Source organism: Wallemia mellicola (assembly GCF_000263375.1).
Source record: "Wallemia mellicola CBS 633.66 unplaced genomic scaffold WALSEscaffold_10, whole genome shotgun sequence".
Lineage (NCBI taxonomy): Eukaryota > Fungi > Basidiomycota > Wallemiomycetes > Wallemiales > Wallemiaceae > Wallemia > Wallemia mellicola.
Window position 1 is genome coordinate 65,742 of NW_006531967.1, and position 25,725 is coordinate 91,466.

Consider the following 25,725-nt stretch of genomic DNA (forward strand, 5'->3'; position numbering starts at 1 on the left):
AGACATACTGAATCCAAAACGAGCCCTTCAAGGGTAATGTTAACTGTAATAGTTAGTGGTGTAACTTGTGTGTTTAAAGGGTATTTGTTGTCTCCATCTTTTCCAACCAAATATCTCGATGCATCACCATGTAGATATGGGTGAATACTATTAATAATTATCCAGAACCTCGTATATCTATTTCTTACGAGATTTTGAAATCTTACAACTAATTTCTGATCTCATTTCCACACCATTGGGTAAGTATTTTAATATCTGTAACACTACCTTTTTTCAACATATTGATAGGAATGATTAAATGCTTAAGTGGTCGTCTTATTAAACAATGAAAGATATGAATGGGAATCAATGCATAAGTATAAAAATTAAGATCTTTCTGGAGTAATGCTATAGCATAGAACAACATCATCACCCATTTGATTTTTCAGTATCCCTGAGTGAACTCCAGATCAATGAGAATACTAATTTGAAATTGGGAAACGCAGGAACTGCATTACATTTAACTGATGTGCGTATCTTCACGAATCTAATTTGCCTACCTAAACATTACGTATGTATGATTCGAGACATCTTAAAACTCGGAAATAGATGATTCTAACAAATAGCATGTATTTCTATTCCTTGATTACAATATTTGTTGTGATGTTGAAATAGTATATTTTATACTACGGTGCGATTGTAGTTCTCAAAGTAGCATCACGATATCATAGAGTGCATTGACTATATTCACCTACTTAAAGATATTCCAATAAAGCGACTGATTTTTATACAAGGTCATGTCACTTTTCCTTCATAAATTGTAGATCTGGATCATAGTTTAGAGAAAAAGAATGCATTCTACATAGCGAGTGCAAAGAGGATTATGTGCTATTTAATAAAATAAGCTTAGTAATACCATATTTACATGCTATTTTTATCCTCCTCAAAGCTATAAAAGTATTAGAGTGTGTGTCTGCGTCATGTCAACAGAACGTAAAACACGAATTAAAGTCAAGACAAATGATGAGAATAGTTATTTAAATGCATCATATTTAGAACATTATACTTTTGTTATAAAATTTTGGACAACCTCAGCAAAGCCTTCAGACGAAACAACGTTATTATGACCACCGTTCTCAGTAATAAGGAAAGCTCTCTTGAACGGATGATTTATGTAATTGTAAACACCCCATTGTTGATTTGTTAACGTTGTTATGGTACGTGTCGCAACTTCGCCAGGCTGGCTTTTAAAGAGTGATAGTGAGTGGTCAAGGGGTATTTCGAGGTCATCTTTCGAATGCGCGATTAGAATAGCAGATGATATCGATTGAATATTCTCCATTGTGTTATACTTGTGTTTTAAAAATGTGAACAAGTAGTCTAAGCAGTGTTTGTATGAATATAAATTGACTTAAAGTGGGAAACCTACCTCGAATTTGTGGGAGCGACCTCATTGGGCTAAAGAGTGGGAATAAGCCACCTATTTTGTACGTCTCAAGTAACTTGGATATAGACGAGAAAGGAGCTGCGAGAACAACAGCACGGACTCGTACACCTGCATTTATTTCAGGAACAATCCAAATATAAAGACGCATATTCACCTTGATCAGAGAGCTTCTTCGCGAAATTGCTCATAACACCTGTGCCGAGTGACTGGCCAAGGAGGACAATGTTTTCTGGTACAGCGCCCCTACTGATAGCATATTCGTATGCAGCCGATGCATCCAAAGTTAGGCCATCTTCCGAAGGTAACCCCGTAGAATCACCAAAACCTTTACCGATGTCAGCACTTTATACTTTGATATAAAACAAACATACCACGATAGTCAAACTAAGGGACTTAGCTATTTAGTTGTGCATAACTGAATACTTACTGCTATAACATTTGCATCTAACTTTGTTGAGAGTTGGTTGACTGTTGCGACTCTGCCCTGCATCGCACGAGTTGCTGCGTTACCGTGTGCAAAAATAACCCTAATGAATGTCAGGATGTCGTATTTGAATAGAAGATCATGACCGACGTCAGATGTGACCTGAAGGCATCCTCGATAAGCTGTTCTTCTATACTGCCATCAAATTTGACGAGAGATTTTGGCAATACTTGCAGGTATTAGATATTAGCTTTTATTGGACGTATAAGCTCACCATGCCATGCACCTAGAACTCAGATTAGTTGATACACAAGAAATATAAGATAATCTACCAAGATGCTCTCCATCGGACGTGTTTAGCTTTACATTCAACGTACTGTAAGGCGATAGCCCAAAGGCTGCTGGGTTTGATAGCGTCGACTCATCGACCATTCTTACATTGCGGAGATAGAGTAATTCCTGTTGAACGAGTGGATGTACGAGCGAAATAAGAACAGTAACATATGCAGCTCCAAACCACACCAGATATTTGTGTGCTTTACTGAGTACGCCCATCAATGATATCAGTCAAAAAGTAAATGATACAAAACTATAGTTAAAATTCATCCATAATCCTCTCCAAAATACTAACTGCGTCGTAGACTTCTTTGAAGCTGTTGTACAGTGGTATTGGTGCCAATCTGATCACCTCAGGTTTACGGTCATCACCAATTACGCCATTCAGTTGCAGTTGCTCATTGTAAAATAGCATGTAGTCTTTATTAAACTTGAGCGAGAGCTGCGCACCTCTTTCGTCTACATTGCTTGGTGTGATTATTGTAAACTGCTTGTGATCAAGTTGATCGTTATCTGTATAGTGGTTTGAACTTTTCAGGAGTCTCTCCATGTAACCTGTCAACATAATGCTTTTAGCTCTCAAGTTATCTATGCCTGCCTCATCGAAGATTTGGAGAGATGCGTAGAGTGCAGTGAGTGTAAGCACAGGCGTATTACTGACCATCCAGGCTGATGCTCCAGTAGAGGGGGTAAAATGTGGTCCCATTTCGAATCTGGTCTCTGGATCATGTCCCCACCATCCTTCCATCCTCTTATGATCTACTTGAATATGCGTTTGTGTCAGCAACTCGTGAATGAATATACCAGCGATACCACCAGGCGAACTATTGAGGTATTTGTAGCTACACCACACTGCAAAGTCAACACCCCACTCATGAAGTTTCAATGGGACATTTCCAACGGCATGAGCGAGATCCCAACCAACGACAGCGCCTTTTGATTTAGCATGGCTTGTAATGTGACCGATATCAAAAAATTGACCTGTGTAGAATTGAACCCCGCTGAACATTACCAAGGCGATGCTATCATCATGCTCATCTAAAGTTTGGAGTATATCCTGAGTTCTCAAAGTAGATTCACCCGCTCTTGGTTTTACTCTGACGAGTGCATCATCTGGATTGATGTTGTGTAAACGGGCATGCGATTGTAGAGCATACTAATATGTCTTTTAGTTGAGACGATATCGCATGAGGGTACGTACGTTGTCGCTTGGGAATGCATTATCCTCATAGACGATCTTGTAACGTTTCTCGGTTGGCTTGTAAAAACTGATGAGAAGTTTGTGTAGGTTAGAAGTTAGCTGGCCCATAGCGACGACTTCATCCGGTTTCGCGCCTTTGTTAAGTGTTTAGGATGACGTTATGGGTACATAGTAATGCTCACCGACGAGGCGTCCTAAACTAGGTTTGACAAGTTCATCACAGCTCTTCCATGGTCTGTTATGCGGGTGATCAAAGTGTCCCTGTACAGCGTGAGATTTCCAAACGTCTAACTCCTCAATGAGAAGATTCTGAGTGCGTTTCGGCATTAAACCAAGCGAGTTACCGCATAGGTAAATAATCTGACCATCTATTGAGTCTTATTAGGAGAGTAACAAGATGTGTGAAGCTAGATTACCATCTTTGGCTGGAGTGTGGAATTCGTTCTTAAAATTGCTTAAACTATCCAAATCGTCAAGTAATTTGTAGTGCTTTTCATCTTTTATATCTTCAATCCCCTTAAAGTAGTCTATAGTGACACTCATCAAGGTTAATAACAACGGCGAAGATGTCAGATAAAATACAGTCAGCGATTGATTTCTTGAATGATTCTAACACACAATCAACCAGTTTAGAGTCTAGACTGCAATTCTTACAATCTAAGGGCTTGACTGAGGCTGAGATCAATACCGCATTAGCGAGTGCCAACAACAATCGCCGTAATATTTATTTGGCACAGCAGCCTGGTTATCAACTAGAGAGAGACTGGAGAGACTATTTTGTGGGTAATACGACAATCTACTTAGTAGCTCACTCATCGGTTACTTAGATAATGGCCGTTGTATCCGGTGGCTTGGTATACGGTATAGGTACATTGGCTAGGGTGGGTATTTCTTAGTATTGTGTGTTTCCCTTATAATATACCTTAGAGATACTTATGGCCTCATTTGCAACCACCTACGTCGACACAGTACGAGTCAGATCTAGAGGCCTTGAATAGCAAATTCGACCAGGCGGAATCTACAATAAATGAATTACGTACTGACACAGCCGCTATCAAGGATTCTCTCGTTGGTCAACAGGAGAAGGTAAACGAGACAGTCGTGGAGATAGAGAGAGCAATAGAGGTATAAATATATATATATAATGCCTTAGTTTACTGACTACAATACAGTCCATAAAATCAAACGAAAAGCGTTCAAGAACTGAAATTGATGGTGTCGTCAGGGAAATTGCAGACATAAAAGCTCAAATACCGAAACTAGTTGAATCACAGCAACAATCTCAATCTAACACCCTTTCTGACTTACAATCTGAGCTTAAATCTCTCAAATCTCTCATCTCATCAAGGCAGAACACAGGTGCAACGTCACCAAGCTCGTCTATACAAATAGGCAAACCGCAAATACCTGCATGGCAACTGGCTACAGCTAATGGAGCGACATCTCCATCAACGAACTCCCAATAATTTGTACCTGTATAAATAATTTTCACCGTTACACTTCATTTCAAACGACGACGCGTAGTTTGCATTTATTTAGAGATGGTAAGGGTATATCTATCTATTTGTAAACGCGTTCAATATGACATTCAGTTCTGGAAGTATGCCCTCTATTCTACCATTCTACAGCTTCACTGATATCGTCCAGTACTGAGCTACTTACATCAAGGAGAAATGGTTATGGCCTCGCGTGGATAGCTGCTACGTTATCAACGAGGTATGTATCTTGATATACACTATCAGCTGCATTAAAAACACGAAGAACAAACCTCACAAGCTTCAAAAAGCTTTCAAAGAAGGATATACTGAATTTTTCGATACCAAGCTTCTGTCAAACACTACAAAATCCACCTGAACCATTAGCTTTGCGTCTTTCTTCAAATTTATTAATTGGCATTGTTAGGATATACGACAAACGTACCATGTTCTTCCATCACGATGTACAACAAGTACACAATAATCTTGTCAAAGCTACTGCAAGTATCGACAACAGGAGCAAAGGTGAACGTGTAAATCTACTACATGATCGTGCTCGAGCTGAACATATCACTCTTGATGTGAACCGGCTTCACGGGCCTGATGATGTCCAAGGCCTCGATTTACGTCTTGAATTAGCTGATATGGTAGGTATTCTCTGATCTCTTCTTTTACTACAAATTTTGCCTCCCTCAGGATATCAATAATGACGTAATTTTATTCGAGGATAGCTACCTGGCTTCATTGACTGGCTATGACAGTCATTCGAGTGAAATAGGTAGAGCACGTCCAGTTCAGCAAGAATATCTATTCGATCCGCTTATTGCTATGGACTGGAGTGCTTCCAGCCACGCTTTTGATCCCGTAATATTAAGTACAGAAATGCCTCAACAATTCGATCAGTCTGTATCACAACATTTCGTGCAAGATAAGCCACCTTCCAAGCGAATTGCGAGAACTACTGACGATTGGGGAATGCCGATTGACAACATACCACGCGATTTTTTTGATGATGTTGCTCAAGCTGGGAAAGAAGGACCTCTTGGAGATAATTTCTTTAATTTTGAGTGAGTGGAGAATGTTTTAAGATGGAATTTGACGCATTACTAGACTATCAGCTGGTGACCTTTCGAATCATCCTGAGCAGGTCGTAGGAGGTGAAGTATGTGAGATTTAGCAATTGTTGAGACATTGATAAAGTCGTACAGAATACTAGAGAAGAAGATAATGCTCAAGCTGGACTATCCTCACCATTAACTTCGATTCCTCAGAATCCAAGACCACTCAAACGCAGGAGACTCATGATTGATGCAAGAATTGAGTTGTTTGATAATGTGAGATCGATTTAAATTGATAAATAGGCAATTAATGTCCATAGGAAATCAAACAATCACGTGACAACTACGTTGAAAATATGGAAATGTGAGAGATTTTATTAACTCGTGAATAACTAAACATCACTCAGTGAAAAGGCGCAATGCAGTGAACGCTCATGGTTTCGCGAAGAGGAAAGAATCGCTCGTGCATTGGTGACTGAATTACCATTCAATAGTATGTGCCTTCTGCGAATAGAGTAGCCTAACAACCACCTCAGTCCGCAATAATAGTTCGCTTGTTCCTTTGTTCCCAGACTCAGCTATTATTCATGCAGGAAAGACTCGCAAATATGAAATACCATTAAGATCGTTTCCCTCATTAGTGCACCAAACAGAACATATGAGTAGCATAGACGGTTGGCAGAGCTCGTTGCAGGGGGTAGACTTCAACTTTGGTGCTACATTAGACCAAACGAACGCAATGCAAGGCGTACAAGCTGAAGACATTGAGGTTGGACGAGCCATGACTGCCAGTCCACGCGATAGGTTGCCTTGGGAGCGTTCTGCTATTGATATTGGCCTCGGCAGACCATCAACCGCATCACCTGTCGCTCCCAGTCTTCATAGAAGTGTATCTATGAAGTCAGGCAGCAGAAGGTTCAGCTTGGATCTCGTAGGTTCAACTCAACGTAGGCCATCTATACGTTCACCCGCTGGTGGATCAATAACAGCCGGTGACTTCCTTTCGGGTCTCGATCAAGAGGCATCTCTGGCAGGTCTTGAAGAAGCCCTTCTTCCAGAACCTGGATTGGATAGTCAAACTAGTAGCTTTTTGAGATTCACAAGAGATCTCTGGGATAGTAATGGGGGTACTGGACCAATCGATGTACACACGGGTGTACCATCCTTGACGATGAACGATATCTGCCCCAAGACACTGACAACTCGTTACGTTGCAGCTAATGCATTTCACAATTTACTTGGTGGGCGCTGTATAGGATTATGAACCCAACTAACACCTTTAGTGCTTGCTGATAAGGATATGATTAAGGTGGAAAATAAAGATGATTCAAAAATGTGGTCTATTAGGTTAGTCTGAAGTGCTATTGTATGAATTTTCCCATGAATCCACTTGTTGATCGTTTAAAGAAATGTCTTCTCAAAACTTCGTTGACCTAAAAAAATGGTCTCTTTTTACTGCCAAAATTGTAATGATACGGTAAAGAAACCAAAACTTGCCGTTCATATGAACCGCTGCCAGGCCCCAGTTGATTGTATTGACTGTAGTACAACATTCGATACTCAAACAGCCAAGTGAGTTTAATATACGCGGTAGAATGGGCTAATGAAATGAAGATCGCATACTAGCTGTATGACTGAAGAGCAGAAATATCAAAAGAATTTATATCAGAAGCCAAACAAAGTGCGTTTTATCTCTTTTTAGCAAACCATCGCGAGATTGACCGTAAAATGAAGAGTAAAGATGTAAAAATGCAGGAAACTACAGCAGAGGAGCCTGAACCTACACAAGAAAAGAAAAAGAAGAAGTCAAAAGCTGAGAAAGCTGAGAAGACTAACGAGAGTGTAGAAGATGGAGAAAAGGAGACAAAGAAGCGCAAGAAGGTAATTATTATAGTATGTTTATAATCACCACCTCTCTAATACGCCCACAGTCAAAGAAGAAATCAGAAGACGATGACGATGGCGATAAGACCAACGATAAAGACGCAGAAGAGCCATCAAAGAAAAAGAAGAAGTCAAAGTCAACAGGAGACGATGACGAAGAGAAGCCAAAGAAGAAGAAGAAGTCAAAACGTGACGAGGCTGAACCAGACGTTGATACTGACACAAATGAGGAAAAACCAAAGAAAAAGAAAAAGAAGTCAAAAAAATCTACTGATGATGGCGCTATAGATGATTCGCTATTCACAGAGGATGACGTTCGCCAATCAATCCGCACGGTATTGCAAAATTGCGAGAAGAATACAAAACTCGTCTTCCCAAAGTTAATAATGCTTGTTTTACAAAACCTGATCGAGCTCAAACAATCTCAGAATACCGATGTTAGTGAAGAATCTCTCACAGCTGCACATAGACAAATCGCAGACTCCGTTCTTCGTTCTTTATCTTTCGTGAAATCTGACGATGACGATAAGATGACACTCCAAGTTAACTAAATTATCAATTTAACAAATACAATAATTATTTATCAATCACTTATATTTATAGTAGTTTCTGGTGATTCTGGTACGCGGAAGCGTACATCCGCACAACCAAGTTTGGTATCACCATTGTGGATGTCTATATTGACTGTGTAGTTTGATGGTGAGCTATTGACAATATCAGAGTCGCTTGAGAAGTCTACTTTATAAGATCCTTTGCTTAGTGGGCAATCGATGTCACTCTTGGCTCTATTTTTGGGTTACAATTGAGACTAATAATAATGTTTCACTTACAAATAAGTACAGAAATCTCCATCAAAGCTCAGAAGGGTAAGACCCTGCTCAATAATAGAGTAAGTAAGTGCAGCACTATCAATTGGTTCTGAAATTTTCATCGTAACGCTGCCAATATCATCACCTTGTGCATTTTCGAAAGTAACCGCTGAAGTTGTATCACAGTCCTTAACCTCGATGACCTTGGTGTCGACAGGTTCAGAGGTGGTTAAACTGGCATTATTATTCTGTGCCAAAGCTATACCCCCGAGTGTAAAAAGCGTATAAAGTAATTGCTTCATTATGGTTAATTAAAATGAGCAACCTTCCAAATACAGATAAGTATGTTTCAAAGGGAAAAATTTCAAACGTATCTTAATCACGGCTTTAGTTACATATGTAGTACAACATGAGCGTTTTAAAAGAGAGAGCCTAGTCAAATACACTTAAGAATGGTAAGAAACTTAACCTAAAGTTGAGACAAGCGAGTGGTGTATCGTCTACGGTATTGGCTCGAACTTGAAGAGTGTATGCGGCTAAAGGGATTTGTTAGAAGCCATTATAGGTAAGCATTACGATATTCACCTGGTGGTATGTGTGACGGGAGCTCAACGTTTTGCGTAATCGCACGTTCACCTGCTTCAACTGGGCATTGGATTTGAGCATCTGCGTCATGTCTAGAAGAAGTTGAGCGACTATCTAAGTGTCTGGAATACTACTCACGCCTCTTTACAAAGATCAAAACGCGTGTGGTATAAGGTGATGTAACCAAGTTTAACTGATACATCGGCGTATGCGCCCTCCTGTATGTTAATTAGTAAATTAAATAGAGAAATAATCGTATAACGAACGGCTATATATCTATTGACGATACCTGCGGCGTCGATAGTGAGATTACGACCAGATTGAGGGGGATCCGGGGAGACGTCAATCTTTGTGAGCTTGAGAGCGTCATCATTGCCGCCACAATCATTCCAGGACCACTTTGATAGCGTGTGTACGTCTTTCTGAGTCGCGTCGTCGCCGAGATAGACGATTGACTGATCAAATGATAAAACGTCGAGATAATTATCCTCAAATGCGCTTATAGAGGCTGATACCGCGGTAGCTGCTAATAAAATGGTTGTCGCTAATTTCATTCTTTGTCGTTCGTTGTCAAGATTGCTAGCGTCTCTTTGATTGGATCGATCAAGTGCTAAAATGGAGATAGAAGAAAATTGTGAGAGATCGTAGAAATATAATAGAGATCTATAGCTAACTATGTACTATAGCTACTCCTTCAATGTCTACATCAATCTCCTCAAGAAATATAGCAGAGCCAACGTCCTACACAAGGAAGGAGTTGCTCAGGCTATCAAAATCCCCATTAGTGAGGGTACCAGACAGCTTGGAGCCTTTCTCAGTTTGGTTTGGGTGCGTATAGCCTTTATAACTTTTGGTTTGCAACTTTTGACTAACTCTCTTGACAGCGAGTATACCGCTCCAACTAGTACACCTGCGAAACCCTCAATCACATCTCCAAACGCCTCTAGTCCAAATTCAAGCAATACATACAACAAGTTCGTTCCATCTATACCTTCCTACATTTCTGACATCTGGAAGCAGATTTAGACGCAACTACGAAGATGCTGACTCTCCTAGACCATGTATGTTGTATCTTTTTTTATCAAAATTCAGGCTAAAACCTTCAATAGCGAAATTTAAGGCGCCATTTGAAAGATCATCAAGTTACAATAACCAGCCATCTACTTTAGGTGAGGCTATCCCTCAATATTGACTTGTTTAACCCCTAAAAGCAGCCTACAAAAGTCCTGGTTCAAGACACCCAGAAGCTCGTCCTTACGACCGTGAATCTGAGTATTCAAAGAATAAAGTGAGTTCATTAGATTGTTGAATAGCATCCTATTGACACAGCTGCTAGTTCTCTACCGATAAATCTAGAAACCATCGTGAAGACCGTCCAAACAAATACCGAGCAGATGAGAAATCCCTAGGAAGGAAAGATAGCTCAAATACCATACCAGACCCATTGAAATCGAATGATGGTGACTGGAGAAAGGGTACATATGGTCAAGAACGGCAGCGTACCCGCAGAGGCAAAGATTACACTTTTGAAGACGATTCATCACCTGCTTGGATGGATGATACCGCTCCTCGAGATGACTTTATGAATAGACCAAATTCTGGACCATTTGGATCAGGCTCTACAGGCGTAGATAGCATTCAAGCCTTTAAAGCTCAAATGCGCGAGAAGGAAAGACGAGAGAGATTACTTGAACTTGGTATAGAAGAACCTGAAGCTGAATTTGGAGCAACCATCCATCAACCATCTAACGTACTTCCAGATGAAGATCAGGTTGATGCCGCCAACGATGAAACTTTCGGTGCTGACGCGCCATTAGAACCTGCAATGTCGGGTTTGACAATGAATGATGACCCAGCTATTCTCAATTCATCCAATTTGACATCGCAAGCTCAATCTCCATCGAATAGTCAACCTAAATTTTACACTGAACTTGGCTCCGCTGGTGGTGCTGCTGGTAGCACTGCTTCATCAGAAGGTACACCTAAAGTTGCTGAGAAGACAACCGCTGCTAGTAGATTTGCTAAATTCTTCGATGCCAAGCCAAAATCTCAACAACATGCTATGGATGCACAAGCAAAATGGTTAGATGCCCAAAGGAGAAAGGAGGAAGAACAAACACAACCAAGTATGCCAAATGAGCAACCTGATATGCAAAGGGTTCTCGCAATGTTACAAACATCCTCAAATCAAGGAAGTATCTCATCAACACCGATACCACGTCCAGCATCAGTTAAGGATATAAGTAGACCAACATCGGCAGCATCAGCAGGAGCTGATTTGACATCAATTTTGCAACAGCAACAGCAACAACAACAACAGCAACAAGCAGCTTTCCGTAATCAGCAATTGCAACAACAGCAACATATAATAATGCAACAGAGGAAAGAACGTGAACAAGAACTCCAAAGAGAGAAACTTCAAAGAGAACATCAAGCACTACTTCTCGCACAAACTCAGAGAAGGCAGCAATCACCTCAAGACCCTGCTATATTAAATGCATTATCACTTGCTCGTGCTAAAGGTAGTCCAGCAGCGATGTCACCAAACGTAATGCAACAACAAGCAAGAGTAAATCCAATGAATGACCCACGTGCGGTCGCATTACAGGAATACCAAATGAGGCTGGCGTATGAAAGACAAAGGCAACTTCAGCAAAATGAGGTACCTGAGGTACAACCTGAGGTTACGCAACAGAAAAAGTTACAAGAAATGTTAATGATGCAACAGCAACAACACCAATTGAGACAAATGCAACAAGCTAATGCTATGAGAGGTGCGCCCCCGGAGCATTTAGCAGCTCTTATTAGAGGGGGTGGAGGAAATTCACAATCACCAAGCAATGCGTCTAACCCTCAAGCTAGTGCATTATTGATGCAACAGATTCAACAACAGCAAGGTCAAGTTCCTTCAACAATTAGCCCATCACAACCACAACAACATTCACAAGCTAATGAGATGCTTCTCCAGCAACAGCGTTTGCTTGCACAACAGAGAGGTATGCAAGCTGCGCAAGCACAAGCACAAGCACAGGCTGCTGCTCTTGCCGCTGCTATCCAACAACAACAACAGCAGCAGTCCCAGCAACAACAGCATATAGGTGGTTTCATGCATCATCAATCTCAACAACAACCACAACAACAACCAGACATTCACAGTCAATATGCCAATAACTCATTCGAACAACTATCAAAGATGGGAGGACTACCACAACCTCATATCATGGATGCCCAACAACAAAGGCAAAAGCAGGCACAGCGTAAGTCTATATTTGTGTTTTAAGGTAATTTCATTAACCTATACAGTTATGGCATTGCTTAATGGAGGACGTTAAGCCATAGCAGATTCTCAAACTAGCATCTTTTTCCTTTTTCTCAATATTCTTGGTATTTCACTTTGCTGTTTCTCTAATTTCTATAATCCTAATATTATATGCATATATATATTCAATCTTCCGATTTTCTTATCTTCACATGCAGGGATGACTGCGATGGTGTACGAATCCTTATCAGTTTATCAAAATGACTTTGTGACATTATAAACATTTCTTTACAACAACTTTTTATTTTTATTCTAAATAGCTCAGTTACGAGTTTTCACAAAATAGCGCGCTCGAACCCGAAATTGCTCAATTGAAGTTTCGTCCACAACTTTATAGATGAAAATGAGCTAGACTTATATGGACGATACTTATTTAACTAAATAAGGCATTAAAAATTTAATAGCGCAATCTTATACGCCTTGGTATATTTATTAAGAGCTCTAATCAATGGCGGGATTTTTCTATCATACGAAACGTCAATTAGATGGTATTTTGAAATAGTTCTATTAGTGTTACATAACACTACCGCCGGGAGCAAAATGTATGTTTTTTCAATCACATTTCAAGCGATGGTTATAGCAGTCGTTTATGAGCTTATTAGGACGATACGCTAGCACTATCCGCAATACGAGATTACTCTCCATCTTTCATATATGACGACTTATCACGGGTACATCTAATACAGGAGCAACAGCAGACGAGCCACACACTATCGTTCCATCAGTCGCTGTATTACTTCACGCCCACATCACGAACATCGATTCAACTAGGATAACGATCACACATGTCACATTCACTGCGGACGAGATATTAATTAGTACCTCAATCTATTTAGAAAGCACCCCAATTATGGAAGTGGTGAAAATATGTATGAAAAAAGATAGTAAGAGTATATAAAGTTCCAAATGAGAGTGGTGATATCCTATGTATTTCGTCTAGCTCCTGGCAATAGATTGTCTCGCTTTACGGATAAATTGAGAGAAACGTTTAGAAGATGAAAGTTTTCTCTTTGGTACGTTTTCTTGTTCTTTTTGCTCGACAACTAATGCTGATTTGGTAGTCAATTGTGAAGATGATGAAGAATGGCTGTTTTCCAAGGATCCGATTGTTCTTTCAATAGATTTACCTTCATCGATCCATCTATTGATACCACCGCGAATGGTATACGATTCAACGCCAAACTTGCGAAGAATACTGTTTGCACTCCTGGATGAACCACCATGCTCGCAAACCACTAAGATCTTTTTACCTTCGTATTCCTGAGCAACCTGACGAAGTTTTTCATCAAGAATTGGCCATTGTCTTGCCATTTCACTTGCATTGAGGAATGGATTTGGTGCACAATTTGGATATATATCCTCTAAAACTGGGATGTTTAATGAAGAAGGTATACGGAACTGATTAAACATGTTGCTACTTCTAAGATCCAGTACTCGAGTCAGATCTTCTTTGGCTAACACTATTGCTTCGTCTGGATGTAATTCCCATGCGTCCAAATAAGGATATTTATCTACGCCTAACAATTCACTGTTATGCATTGGTGCGAAGAATGATTCACCGAGTTTCTCTTTGTATTCGTTGATGTAGACGTATGGCAAGTCACAACAAATGAAAACACAATTGACGAAACCATCTTCACTTCTGAGCTTGTCAAGATCATTGTTATTCTTGGCGCGTTCGAGGTAGTTGTAGAGACCTTTCAAGTTCTACAAGACAGTTGTCAGCTTTTATTAGTTAAAAAGGAGGATCAACGCACAAATCCAGATGAAGGACCAGCCAGTAAGCCATTCCTGGACAGCCACAAGGACAATTCGTAAGAATCCTTGCTACCAACTTCTTCAACTGTATCAATGGCACTCCTCCAGTCATACCATGTAACGGGCTTTAACATTGATAAAGCTCTTGGACCTGGTACTCTATCACCCGCGGATGTACATACGCCGACGTTGATAATATCTGGTTTGCTAGCTGATATGACGAAATTAAGACGAGATCAAACTAAATATCAAGACAACTCACCTTTCAAGGCGTTACCGGTTCCAGTCATAGTTCCAGAAGTACCCATTCCTGCACAGAAGATGTTAATATCAGGTTTCTGTTTGAGGATCTGAGGAGCAGTCCATCTAACATGAGCATTTGGATTCTCATCGTTAGCGTATTGGTCTGGGTTGTAAGAGTACTCTTGCTTTCCTCGGTTGGCGGCGTGGTAAATCCCACCGTCGACGTCCTCGCTTAGAGGTTGGCTTGGTCCAGGGAAAAATGTCAACTCCAAGCCGAAGAAGCGCAATAGGTCAATCTTGCTATTTGAAGTTTTATTTGATAAGTTGGCAATCGTTGAGTTAATCCCCATTCTATAAGAGTTTAATCATATGTCAATTTATTCTCGAATCAACTCACTGTCTAGCAATCACACCTAAAGACATAATAGTACTACCGGAGCTGTATTCAACAATTTCCTTTGTCAAACCATCTTTTATCATATTCGTGCTCTTGGCCTTTTCGAGCATGTTGAACGCCGGGAACGCTTTGACGTTAGATAGGGGATGGGCAGAGTGTAATTTAGCCCAAATGCGAACTTTATCATTTGAGAACTGATGATTGGGTAATTCAACCAGTGGAGTAGGAGGTGTCCTGTCAGGGTGGAGATAGTTGTAGATAGCGTCCTGACCGCTATAGACGTTGTTCTCTTTATCGACCGACATTGTTGTTTTCTTTCAAGAGAAGACTTTGGAGTTTATGCGATGACCTGGAGGGTCTCGTTTAATCGATGGAAGACAAACTTAATTGAACCCTGAAATGACTGTGCGGTAACGTCTGATGGACTGTACCTCAATCCTCATAGTTTTATTAAAACTGTCATCACACTCGTTCTTTCACCCCGAATATGGACAGAGATCAGAATAGTAGCGTACATCGTAAGTTTATCATATCTCTTCCCATATCACCGTCATCTCACTTCATCAAAATAGATTCCGAATCAGATAACAGCATCAAGAAGGATATAATAAATGAGGATAGCCTAGCTCGTTCGTTCTACTCTATATTCCCCTTCGCTGCTTATCTCCGACTTTTTCCAGATAAACGCACCGATGCAGAGAAACAAATAACTGATCAGACTAATTACTTGCCAAAGTCTAGAATAATTATGGTAAGTACATTCCCCTATCCTCTAGCTTATTTGCTTACCTTTCGTAGGTTTTCATCGCATGCAGCTCGGTTGACTTTCTAGCTCTAATGGATCAAACGAATGTCGCTGTAGCTTTAAACACAATCGCTAGCTCACTTGGATCCGGTAGTCAATCATCTTGGATCGCCTCCGCCTACTTTCTGACATCCACCTCATTTCAACTTTTATATGGAAGATTCAGTGATATATGCGGAAGGAAAACTATTCTTATGATCGGTTTATTTATTTTCTTTGTCTTTACTCTTGGTAGCAGTTTGTCCCAGACTATGACGCAATTGATCGTATTCAGAGCACTAAGTGGGTATCATCGGTAAAGATTAATTCAAAATAGCTGATGCATTTTGTAGCCGGTATGGGTGGTGGTGGATTAATGTCACTCTGTCAGGTTATTGTATCCGATGTCGTTAGTCTTAGAGACAGAGGAAAGTATCAAGGTATTTTAGGAGCAGTCGTAGCATTAGCCAATGGTGTTGGACCCGTAATCGGTGGTGCGTTTGCATCATTCCAATGGCGTTGGATTTTCTGGTTGAATTTGCCAATTTGCGCCGTCACATCCGCGATGGTCTGGTTTATTATGCCGTTGAAGAAAGTAGAAGGAAGTTGGAAGGAGAAGCTATTTAGAATTGATTTCTTTGGTGCATTCCTCACTTTACTTAGTACAACACTTATCATTCTAGGTTTAACCTGGGCTGGTTCGGAGTATCCGTGGGACTCTGCTCATGTTTTGGGTACATTGATTAGTGGAATTGGTGTTGCAATAATCTTTATTGCCTGGGAGGGTCTTTTCGCTCGTATTCCAGTTATGCCCCTTTACATCTTCCGTTGTCACCGTATGGTTAATGGTGCATGTCTTACACAATTCATTAACGGTTATTTATTCTTAACACAGACATACTACCTTCCTAAATTTTATCAATTGGCATATGGTTACTCTGGTGTAAAATCTGGTGCTATGCTTCTACCATTAAGTTTAGTACAAACTGCAAGTAGTACTTTGGGTGGATTACTTGTCACATGGATTGGTCGTTATAGAGAGATTGTACTCCTTGGTTGGGCATTATGGGCTACTGGAATGGGTTTATTATCCACGCTCGACGATCATACTGGTGTTGACAAACAAGTCGGTTATTCGATTCTTACAGGTTTTGGTGTGGGTTTGACACTCCAAGCGAGCTTGGTTGGTGTACAAGCTGCGGTTGAACGCAAAGATATGGCAGTTATCACTTCGGTTAGAAATTTTGTCAGAAACCTTGGAGGTACACTCGGCTTGGCAATTTCTGGAACGACTTTGAATACCGTTTTTAGAAGCTGGATGCTTGCAAACGGTCTCTCTGAATCTTTGATAAAAACTCTGATCAATAATCCAGAAGAAGGTCGTAATAATCTCGATGAAGATACCACTGACTTAGTTATATCTGGATATAGACAGGGATTTAGGATAATATTCTTAACCTGTGCTGGTTTAGGTGGTCTCTCATTTATTTTGGCCTTCCTTCTTATGCCTCAGATCTCACTGGACCGTGATGATGATCAAAAATTGAAAGATGAAGGTAGAAAGTGGGTTGAAGAAGGCAAGAACAAGAAGAGAATGAAGAAGGAGGGTATAAAGGATGAAAAACTTGATACAGACACTCAAGGATGAGAATCTGGACGAGAAGCAGGATGCTAATCGAACAGTAGAAGTTGATAGTTTGGTTCTAGAGGAACATAAAAAGGGGGATGAAGTTTCAAACCCCAAAGTAAAATAGTTATATATCATGCATATTATTATTAGTCGTATCCTTATCGTAAGTGTGCTCATCAGTCGTTTAGTCGATAGTGTCGACAGTTTTGAAATATAGCGGTATAACTGCCTCACCCCAGCCTCCCATGAGCTCTGTCCTGCAAATCTGAGACAATTAGTTTAGCTTGGAAGTTCAAAAGAGCAAAAAACTCACTGGACAGGGTCCTTGGAAAATATGCTCAGGTTGCCCGGATTGTGTGTAGTTATATGCGGCTGTATTCTCCTTCGTTCTCGCTTTTCCGTTTGTCTTTTGACATCGCTGTCGTGCTTGCTGGATATTACGAGGTTGCCTAATATAGTTAGCTAATCAAATATATGATAGAGAGAACGCACGGCATTCCATCATTCTTTGTACGCTCAGCTTCAAAATAATCAAATAGGCAATTCGCACAAGCGATATGTCCCTATGTAAATCAGCTAAAGGCGTGATATAATAAAATATAGACGCACACAAGCTGTAGTCGCTGCATTCGACACCAGATCAAAGCAAATTGGACAGGTAAGTTCATTAAGAACGGGTAAACCATGAACTTGGGGATGTGGACTCGGTTCTTTCGATTTCGCTTTTGTGCTAACGACTGAGGAGGAGCGTGTCGATGGCGTTGACGTTCTACTGCTACTTGTGGCTGACTTTGAGCGCTCACCAGAACGAAGTCTCTTGCGACTAGGACGTTCTTTAGATGTATGGGGTAAGGGAAGTGCGCTGGTAGAAGTTGATGGTATCGCAGCCTCGTCATCACTCTCATTTGTTAAATCAATAACTGCGCTCGTATTTCGTTTGGCCATCGTCGATGTCAATCGAGAAGTTGTTCTTTAAAGTGAACAACCATCTAGCAAATAATAATAAATAATAATAATTAACAATAACATTATACAATGGAGCATACACGTTCAGCTGTCACTGCTGTAGTCATATTCTACCTCACAGCAGCCATTATCATGGTTCTCGTAAATAAAGCGGTTCTTAACGTTGAGAATACACCACCACTCTTTTTCTTATTCGTACAATTAGCTATCGCTGTTATCTTATTACTCGCTAGCCATCTCTTCCGTTTGGTGAGATTGCCAAAGATCGAGAGGAATGTTGCACGGGGATTGTGGAAATTGATCATGATAAATGTAGCTGGACTGAGGTTTGTAATGCTTTATCATACAGTTATTCATCTCACAAATCCTCAGTTTTAACAACTACTGCCTGAAATACATAGACGCATCTTTCTATCAAGTCGCACGTGGTCTTGTTTTACCAATAACAGTAGCGATAAGCTATATTTTCCTCAGAACACGTCCAAGTCCATGGATTTTAGGCGCTTGTGTCATCATCTGTCTTGGATTTTTCATATCTGTTCATCCTGGAGAGGCAGATCTTAACGCGACTGGTATTGTTTTTGGATTATTGTCAAGTCTTACAACAGCCGCACATGCTGTTATCATCAAAACTAGTTTACCAGTCGTAGGCGGATCAACTATAGATCTGGCCTATTACGTCAATCTTTTCTCTTCAATTCTATTCATACCATTATCAATTCTCGTAGGTGAGATACCAACAATATATGCACTCTTCTTCGAGACTGATAGCAATGACATGATAACATTTGCTATTGGTGCTCTCATAACTGGTGTTGTCGGTTTCCTTATCTGTATAGCTGGGTTTTTGAGTATAAAAGTTACTTCTCCAATCACACATATGGTCAGCTCGGCTGTTCGCTCTGCTTTAATGGCCATTCTTGGTGTTGTCTTTTTCCATGACAACCTGACTACGGAGAAGATCATAAGCATTATCGTTATCGTTATCGGTAGTGTATTTTATACCTGGATAAAAGACAAAGAAAACAAGCCAGCAATGACATATAACAATGAAGAATATGAACAAGTCGAACAACAACCGTTAGAAACGATACACATTGATAGTGATACCAGACGGAATTCTGAAGATATCCTTTTTGAGGCTCCACCAGAGTATAGTGAGCAAGATGCACATAGATAAGGATATCATGTTCATTTAAATTTTTCTTTATAATACTCTAAGGGGTTGGTGCAGTGCACCATCATGCATAGTTTTCATTAATTTAAGTTTATAATTTACGTTTTATCTTGTTGATTATTCTATTCAATGCGTCATCACCAAGACTTGTCAGATCATGACGGTCGATGAAATCCAACAAGCGCTTGCAGTCATCATAACGACGACTTTCATAGAAGCCCTTCATAAGAATATAAAGCGTGCCCTTGGTTATGTGAACATTAGGTTCATACTGCATTTGCTCGAGGAATACCCAAGGCGCGTAAGCATTTTGACTAGCCAGACTAGCTTCAATAATGTAATTGAAGAGCACAGGTGTGGGTGACAATCCACGAAGTTTCATACGTGCCATCAACTTCTGTGCTTCTTGTAAGCCATCCGATGAATGGAGGAGGTAGCCACTGATAACGGATGTGTAAGTAACTGATGTAGTCTTCACGCCTTCATCTTCTATTCTATCAAGGAGTGTTATGGCCTCTTTCAACTGACCCTCCTTCGCGAGAATATCTATCATTCCCGAATAAATGTGAAGATCTGGTGTGACACCACAATCTGTCATTGTCTTCATAACTACGTTGATAGCTTCTCCATGCCCTCTTTTGCGAAGGTATACCAATAACATCGAGAAAGTATGTGCATCAGGCGTGATTCCCCTCTCCCTAAGCTCTCGGAGAAGATTGATAGTGGTAGCATGATCATTTTTGAGCTGCAAAAAAGAGTTTTAGCCATATGCATACACAAATAACAGTTGACTTACGACTGAATAACGTATGAGGATATTGTAAGTAACAATGGAAGGTTCCTTTATCTGTTTGAAGACGTCTAAAGCAACATCACTCATTCCAACCTTGGTCAGCCCGGACAAAAGAGCATTGCAAATCTTTGTCGGAACGCCCTGGCCACTGTTGGTATACATCTCTTGAATAGTGTCAAATAAAGCCATCCCGGCATCTTTCCTGTCTTTGCTTATCAAATCAGACACCAAAGCTGAGGCGATATCTTCATCTGGGAGGACGTTCTTCGCATTCATCGCGTTTAGAATATTGTTAACATTCGTTGTACCTGTAGACCGAACGAAGGCGCCTTGAAGAGCCGCGTTGAGTGATTTCGGACCGAGTTTTGAATAAGGTTTATCAAGCACATGTGCAGGTAATGGTGGGGAGCCTCGTTTAGATGCACTAGTGAAAGCTTGAATGAATCTGGCATATATTTCATCATCTTCTAGTGTTGCAATATCTACTGCCGCATAGAGATCTATTAGATGTTTTCGCATGGAGTTCCCACCTGCATTGTCTATCGCTGAAATAAGATCTGCTTTCGTTTTTGTATCGTGATAGAATCTCAATTTACTAATGTAATCTTGCGCAAGAGCAAGTTTATCATTCGTCAAACCCGTATGAAGAGCAGTATTCTTAGGATTGAATGTATAACCAGGTTTATTGGCGTTCTCCACGGCTGTTTGCGCACCACGGTAGTTCCCGATGAGAGAGTATGCAGCTACAACGCAGAGGAGGGTGAGTGTGTCTACGCTATCCTTATCTAAACGTGTATACATATCTATAACCTTCTTAGAATCACCGGAAGTGAGTGCTCTCTTGAATACCTTCAGTAGGGCTTTTGGTTGCTGTCTTCCCGCCAAAACCAAGCTGAGTTCATCTAGTGAGCTTGATTGAGGGAGTGTTACAGCTAATGCTGATAAATTTTGTATATCCTCTTCATTAATGTTACCTAAATTAACATTTTTGAGCTCATTCTGAAGTTTGTCGAGGTCTCTATTACGTATTGCCTTTACTAAACCAGCTGAACTATTAAATCTGACTAATGCGGGTATTAATTTCGTTGAAGTCCCTATCCTTGGTCTCAATAGACACAACTTGATAGAGTGCATGTCGTAGTTTCCAGAAAAGAGCACATAGCGTATATAATAAGTGTATCTAGATTAAAATATCTGTGTAACGTGATAGATTTAATATTTTACCGCAGTTTCAAATATAGTTTTATCCGTAATTTCGTCAGATTTCATCGATCGTTCTTAAACATTTTACCCTGACGTACCCGTAGTTTGGTGTGACAAAAGCGTCAGTGCGTGACAGCACTGCGGAACGGGTAGGAATAGGAGAGAAATAAAGCGGAATAGAGCAAATTTATAAATATAACGTAAGTAAATGTATAAATTGGGCGTAATATATACTTGTTCGTACAAAATTCTAAATAGAGAAAATCTTCAAACAAAAGAAGAGGAGTGTAAATATAAGTAAAAGACTTTCCAAAAGTTGAAAACCCGATTAAAACGTTTAAAGGAATGAAGATTCTGTTGATACATTGTCTAAATGATTCATAATTGGGTATCTAAGATCTAATGAGTGGATGTGATTTGATTTGAGTGAAAGGGTTAGCTTGACTACAGCTAGCATAACCGACAAGCGGTGATCTTTGATGAATTGGCGTTGGTGGCGGTGAAGGATATGCAGTGCCGTAATACAACTTTTGTCTCTTGAATGCAGAAGGAGTTGAAGGAGGAGTTTGATAAAGCGCAGATTGGAACGATTGTAAATGATAACTAAGATTATCTATTTCCGATTCATTCACAGTAACTTGATATCCCAAATGAGCGAATAATTCCCTCTCCATTTGGTTGATTTCTTTAAGAGTAAATTGACCTCTAGCGACGATATGCCATGAGCTGTTAGCGAACTAAAAAGACCTGTTAGACCGTGTGATAGTGATGTAAAGTATGCTCACAGTATCATCGTTGTTGACCTTACTAGAAATCATCAATGCAGCTAAATATAAACGCTGTCCAGCACTACCAGTGGCGTTTGGAAATTTTGCTTTCAGCCTGTGTAAAAGGACCAATGCGGATAAGCAAACGTCAGCTGATAGCTGAGTTCTGTACATTGCGTATGCTATAAAGTTATCTAAACTCGGGCTATTGTAGTTTGTTGAGTGCAATGGACAGTTGAATAAGCTGAAAATGAACGCAGCAGATAAGCTGGCCAATGGATTTTGTTGGGGGTTTGGTAGATTATTCAGTTTAGACTGTCTAAGGTTTGATTTGTATATTGGTGAAGGTGGTGTTAAAATAGACATATTTTAAGTTAAAGAGTGCTTGATATTCAAAGTTGAACTTCAACCACTACTTTGGCACGACCCGAACAAGATCAAGAAGTGAACCGTCGCTAAGATTCAATGAGGTACATTCGATCAGATGGTTTCAGGTGGCATAAATTTTTAGCCAATAGACGGACGTCCATACTGATACATCGTTATTAATTTCCATTTACACACATTTATTTACGGGCTTTTTAACGGACGTGAAAATTTTTTTTTGACAGCTCAGGATTACGTGGGGGGTGGGGAGCTAAGAAGGTTGTGCGTTTGATTAAGATGTGACATAACAGTGTTTTGTATTTTTACGTCTGAAATTTTCTATTTGAATGTACACTATGCATAACTTTCTCTCCTATACTAAATATAATGGGTAATAAGCAATCCAAGGTAGATGAAATTTTATTAGACAATAAATTACAAAGAGATAAATTAAACAAATATAAAAGCAGTTTAGACAGGCTAATAGCTTTAAATTTAGATTTAGCTAAAAATGCTTTAAAGATGAATGACGTCACCCAAGCCAAAAAATTTATACAAATAAAAAATCAGAATATACATAAGCAAGAAGAGATAGAGAAGCAGTTAGCTAGCTTAACGGGTTTGATATCATCTATAGAGACTCAAGTTGCACAACAACGCTTGGTTGAACAGCTAGAAAAGGGCAATAAGTTATTAACTGGTTTGCACAAGGAGATGAGTATATCTCAGGTGCATAATATAGTAGATAATCTATCTGATCAAATAGAGTATCAAAATGAAATTTCTAATTTAATCATCACACACGATCCCGACCTTGATCAAGAACTTGATGGACTGAAGGAGGAGATCAGACTACCGAACGAGCCAAAGACTGAATTAAAGGAAGATGTACCATCCGGACAATCAAGAGAAGATGCTCAGCCAATTGCACTTTAGTAGATTGCCTTTAGATATCAGTTTCAGAGTCTGGCTTATGTTTAAACCCCTACCTATTGAGACGCAGCAGATTGATAAATATATCTACGATTTTAGTAGAGAATATTCAAAATATAATAACTTCATTAGTCTAGATAATATATATATACTCAGCTTTAGCTTATTGCTTTTAAATACAGATAAATTCAATAAATCTAATAAACATAAAATGTCGAAAGTTGATTTTATTAAAAATACAAACTATATTGAAATTGACGACCTCATCTTGGAGTATTTCTACGACAATACCTGTTACACACCATTTATAAAAGCACTCGATCTGGATAAGCTACCTAACAGTCACCCGTATAGTTACATTCTCAACAACAATCTTGATAGATTTAAATTGGATCCAATCAACGTCGAAAACAATTACACATTATCAACTATTTACTCACACCACAAGTTAAACAGTTTATTTGTCAACGCACCTATTATTAGATTATCTACAAATGAGTTTCTTAGATTGACTCATTATAGTAAAATGAATATCAAATTACCTAAAAATACCCTTTGGAAAACCTACATCGTCATTCTGACGGGCTCTCAACTTCTGCTTTACAAAAATTTGAACATTCTGAACAATTTAAAGACCGAAATACTTAAATTTAACAACCTAGTTAAACATCATCTCACTAGCAACTCAACGCATGCTTCTCTCAATTTGCGGAACTTGGATACTCCTTCACAACACTCGTTCAAACCAGATGATATTATACACTTGGATGACACCATCGCTTTAATTGACAACAATTATAAGAAACATCCTCATACCTTTACCTTATTTTCTCGTAATAAAAAATACCTGATACAATCTCACTCTGATGAAAATCTACACCTATGGATCAACTTAATCAACTACTCTGCGGCATTCAAGTATTCTAATATTAGGATACGTGGTCATTCTCTTTCGGATAGTCATTTATATTATGCGGGTATAAAAGCTAAGCAACGGAATACTCATTTAGCACCACCTATCACCCAAACGGGTTCTATGAATAGTAGTTCAACTGATGCTAGCTCATCACCGTCTCTAAATAGAGTTTCGGATTTCAATAATGCCATTGATTCTATCAATAGTCATTTAAACTCTTCTGTAAACATACAATCACGATCATATATCCTTAAGGTAGGTTAATGGTTTCTAAATATAACACGTCTAATACCCTTGACAGTCAAAGATAAACCATTTAAAGAGTGCGCTGGACGCTTTATCAACTGATTTAAACAACACAATAAACTCTATTAGATTAGTTAGCACTTTAACACCATTTAGAAGATCAACCAAGAGTAAACTCGTGAATGATTATCTACCAAGTTTATTAAAAAAATTAGATACCCTTAGAATCGACGAGTTCAAGTACATTTCTATAAAGTCAGCCTTAGAGTTGGACTTGGTTGTTGAAGAAAAGTTAGAAGCTCGTATGATGAAGGTTGGTTTGAGAGCAGCTGCATCTCATTCGGAAGCTATGAGAATACGTTCAAAGTCTCAATCTATGTATGTACAAGATGAGCAGCCGTTATCAAGCGCCGAACGGAAATTAACAAAGAAAACGCGATCAGCTATGAGTCTCAATAGTTCAAATTACATCAACAACAGTTTACCAACAACGGCAGATTTGTCTACGAATAACAATACAACAAATTCAATTGATTTACAACCAACTCAAGACATAGGAGTATGTACATCTGATATTGAAGAACGTAGAAGATCTAGATGTGCTTCTGAAACTGAAGAATATTCAAATAGGTCGCCAAATTATGGTCATATATCTTTAGTCAAAATGCCTGATGCTATACATAGACACGCAAGGAATTGGAGTTTGGGAGGTAGAACAAGCAAGGAAATTGTATCGCCTAGTAATACGATATCATTGAATGATTAGAATTTTACTTTAGAAAATATTACATATAATTGCGATAAAAAGGAAGTTTGCATGTTTTATCTAGATGTTATAAGCACGCACACCATTTAGTTTGTTCACCCTAATAAATAATACCTCCCCCTTGTGAATTGTTGAGAATATCAGATAACAAATTGATGCGAATCGCTCTACTTGTAAGGTTCAGGTTCTGAATTATGCATAACGTCGTATAGGAGAATGAACTCACGAAGTTATTGAAAAATATAGTGTATTGATAATTCCCA

The 25,725-nt window shown here is 39.4% G+C and overlaps 16 protein-coding genes across 16 annotated transcripts; 8 read left to right on the forward strand and 8 right to left on the reverse strand.

Annotated features, from left to right (window-relative positions):
* Positions 1–990: 990 nt before the first annotated feature.
* WALSEDRAFT_60414 (alpha/beta-hydrolase) lies at positions 991–2,417 on the reverse strand. The gene is made up of 8 exons (XM_006958383.1): positions 2,181–2,417; positions 2,125–2,129; positions 2,001–2,084; positions 1,854–1,953; positions 1,798–1,810; positions 1,581–1,751; positions 1,409–1,534; positions 991–1,359 (listed from the first exon to the last, which is right to left on the reverse strand). Exons 1-8 carry the CDS (start codon positions 2,403–2,405, stop codon positions 1,040–1,042), a joined length of 1,044 nt encoding a protein of 347 aa, XP_006958445.1. The 5' UTR covers positions 2,406–2,417; the 3' UTR covers positions 991–1,039.
* Positions 2,388–4,882, reverse strand: WALSEDRAFT_60416 (kynureninase). The gene is made up of 6 exons (XM_006958384.1): positions 4,558–4,882; positions 4,215–4,510; positions 3,804–4,166; positions 3,570–3,755; positions 3,388–3,521; positions 2,388–3,342 (listed from the first exon to the last, which is right to left on the reverse strand). Exons 3-6 carry the CDS (start codon positions 3,928–3,930, stop codon positions 2,446–2,448), a joined length of 1,344 nt encoding a protein of 447 aa, XP_006958446.1. The 5' UTR covers positions 3,931–4,166; positions 4,215–4,510; positions 4,558–4,882; the 3' UTR covers positions 2,388–2,445.
* On the forward strand, positions 3,625–4,882 carry WALSEDRAFT_46040 (hypothetical protein). Its single transcript, XM_006958385.1, has 4 exons — positions 3,625–4,166; positions 4,215–4,268; positions 4,315–4,512; positions 4,560–4,882. Exons 1-4 carry the CDS (start codon positions 3,954–3,956, stop codon positions 4,851–4,853), a joined length of 759 nt encoding a protein of 252 aa, XP_006958447.1. The 5' UTR covers positions 3,625–3,953; the 3' UTR covers positions 4,854–4,882.
* A 52-nt stretch (positions 4,883–4,934) lies between these two features.
* Positions 4,935–5,808, forward strand: WALSEDRAFT_32616 (hypothetical protein). The gene is made up of 2 exons (XM_006958386.1): positions 4,935–5,261; positions 5,308–5,808. Exon 2 carries the CDS (start codon positions 5,309–5,311, stop codon positions 5,522–5,524), a length of 216 nt encoding a protein of 71 aa, XP_006958448.1. The 5' UTR covers positions 4,935–5,261; position 5,308; the 3' UTR covers positions 5,525–5,808.
* A 1,570-nt stretch (positions 5,809–7,378) lies between these two features.
* Positions 7,379–8,391, forward strand: WALSEDRAFT_60418 (hypothetical protein). Its single transcript, XM_006958387.1, has 4 exons — positions 7,379–7,492; positions 7,535–7,601; positions 7,655–7,801; positions 7,852–8,391. Exons 1-4 carry the CDS (start codon positions 7,425–7,427, stop codon positions 8,353–8,355), a joined length of 786 nt encoding a protein of 261 aa, XP_006958449.1. The 5' UTR covers positions 7,379–7,424; the 3' UTR covers positions 8,356–8,391.
* Positions 8,388–8,915, reverse strand: WALSEDRAFT_28775 (hypothetical protein; the record flags this gene model as incomplete). The annotated part of the gene is made up of 2 exons (XM_006958388.1): positions 8,388–8,589; positions 8,635–8,915. 2 exons carry the CDS (start codon positions 8,913–8,915, stop codon positions 8,388–8,390), a joined length of 483 nt encoding a protein of 160 aa, XP_006958450.1.
* WALSEDRAFT_60421 (hypothetical protein) lies at positions 8,820–9,904 on the reverse strand. Its single transcript, XM_006958389.1, has 4 exons — positions 9,465–9,904; positions 9,337–9,416; positions 9,199–9,290; positions 8,820–9,149 (listed from the first exon to the last, which is right to left on the reverse strand). The coding sequence occupies exons 1-4, from the start codon at positions 9,750–9,752 to the stop codon at positions 9,046–9,048; spliced, it is 564 nt and encodes a 187-aa protein (XP_006958451.1). The 5' UTR covers positions 9,753–9,904; the 3' UTR covers positions 8,820–9,045.
* On the forward strand, positions 9,464–12,652 carry WALSEDRAFT_60423 (hypothetical protein). Its single transcript, XM_006958390.1, has 8 exons — positions 9,464–9,832; positions 9,885–10,026; positions 10,083–10,172; positions 10,216–10,259; positions 10,308–10,367; positions 10,410–10,486; positions 10,535–12,455; positions 12,502–12,652. Exons 1-8 carry the CDS (start codon positions 9,814–9,816, stop codon positions 12,528–12,530), a joined length of 2,382 nt encoding a protein of 793 aa, XP_006958452.1. The 5' UTR covers positions 9,464–9,813; the 3' UTR covers positions 12,531–12,652.
* Positions 12,653–12,881: 229 nt separating this feature from the next.
* WALSEDRAFT_32624 (tryptophan synthase beta subunit-like PLP-dependent enzyme) lies at positions 12,882–17,482 on the reverse strand. Its single transcript, XM_006958391.1, has 9 exons — positions 16,053–17,482; positions 15,714–16,002; positions 15,596–15,666; positions 15,488–15,544; positions 14,916–15,433; positions 14,538–14,869; positions 14,275–14,486; positions 13,579–14,224; positions 12,882–13,530 (listed from the first exon to the last, which is right to left on the reverse strand). The coding sequence occupies exons 5-9, from the start codon at positions 15,218–15,220 to the stop codon at positions 13,454–13,456; spliced, it is 1,572 nt and encodes a 523-aa protein (XP_006958453.1). The 5' UTR covers positions 15,221–15,433; positions 15,488–15,544; positions 15,596–15,666; positions 15,714–16,002; positions 16,053–17,482; the 3' UTR covers positions 12,882–13,453.
* Positions 13,372–17,482, forward strand: WALSEDRAFT_32626 (putative MFS drug transporter). The gene is made up of 5 exons (XM_006958392.1): positions 13,372–15,433; positions 15,488–15,544; positions 15,596–15,666; positions 15,714–16,002; positions 16,053–17,482. The coding sequence occupies exons 1-5, from the start codon at positions 15,403–15,405 to the stop codon at positions 17,345–17,347; spliced, it is 1,743 nt and encodes a 580-aa protein (XP_006958454.1). The 5' UTR covers positions 13,372–15,402; the 3' UTR covers positions 17,348–17,482.
* On the forward strand, positions 17,479–20,217 carry WALSEDRAFT_60424 (hypothetical protein). The gene is made up of 5 exons (XM_006958393.1): positions 17,479–17,594; positions 17,643–17,778; positions 17,822–17,892; positions 17,939–18,621; positions 18,668–20,217. The coding sequence occupies exons 4-5, from the start codon at positions 18,365–18,367 to the stop codon at positions 19,473–19,475; spliced, it is 1,065 nt and encodes a 354-aa protein (XP_006958455.1). The 5' UTR covers positions 17,479–17,594; positions 17,643–17,778; positions 17,822–17,892; positions 17,939–18,364; the 3' UTR covers positions 19,476–20,217.
* On the reverse strand, positions 17,514–18,274 carry WALSEDRAFT_64377 (hypothetical protein; the record flags this gene model as incomplete). Its single annotated transcript, XM_006958394.1, has 4 exons — positions 17,514–17,594; positions 17,643–17,778; positions 17,822–17,892; positions 17,939–18,274. 4 exons carry the CDS (start codon positions 18,272–18,274, stop codon positions 17,514–17,516), a joined length of 624 nt encoding a protein of 207 aa, XP_006958456.1.
* On the reverse strand, positions 19,564–21,399 carry WALSEDRAFT_28781 (hypothetical protein; the record flags this gene model as incomplete). Its single annotated transcript, XM_006958395.1, has 2 exons — positions 19,564–20,217; positions 20,269–21,399. The coding sequence occupies 2 exons, from the start codon at positions 21,397–21,399 to the stop codon at positions 19,564–19,566; spliced, it is 1,785 nt and encodes a 594-aa protein (XP_006958457.1).
* Positions 21,400–21,693: 294 nt separating this feature from the next.
* Positions 21,694–22,703, reverse strand: WALSEDRAFT_60425 (hypothetical protein). Its single transcript, XM_006958396.1, has 2 exons — positions 22,254–22,703; positions 21,694–22,205 (listed from the first exon to the last, which is right to left on the reverse strand). Exons 1-2 carry the CDS (start codon positions 22,599–22,601, stop codon positions 21,861–21,863), a joined length of 693 nt encoding a protein of 230 aa, XP_006958458.1. The 5' UTR covers positions 22,602–22,703; the 3' UTR covers positions 21,694–21,860.
* A 294-nt stretch (positions 22,704–22,997) lies between these two features.
* Positions 22,998–23,426, forward strand: WALSEDRAFT_4247 (hypothetical protein; the record flags this gene model as incomplete). The annotated part of the gene is made up of 1 exon (XM_006958346.1): positions 22,998–23,426. A coding segment is annotated over one exon (429 nt), but the record flags the coding sequence as incomplete, so codon positions are not given.
* WALSEDRAFT_57508 (hypothetical protein) lies at positions 22,998–25,590 on the forward strand. The gene is made up of 2 exons (XM_006958397.1): positions 22,998–24,705; positions 24,752–25,590. The coding sequence occupies exons 1-2, from the start codon at positions 23,488–23,490 to the stop codon at positions 25,460–25,462; spliced, it is 1,929 nt and encodes a 642-aa protein (XP_006958459.1). The 5' UTR covers positions 22,998–23,487; the 3' UTR covers positions 25,463–25,590.
* Positions 25,591–25,725: the final 135 nt, after the last annotated feature.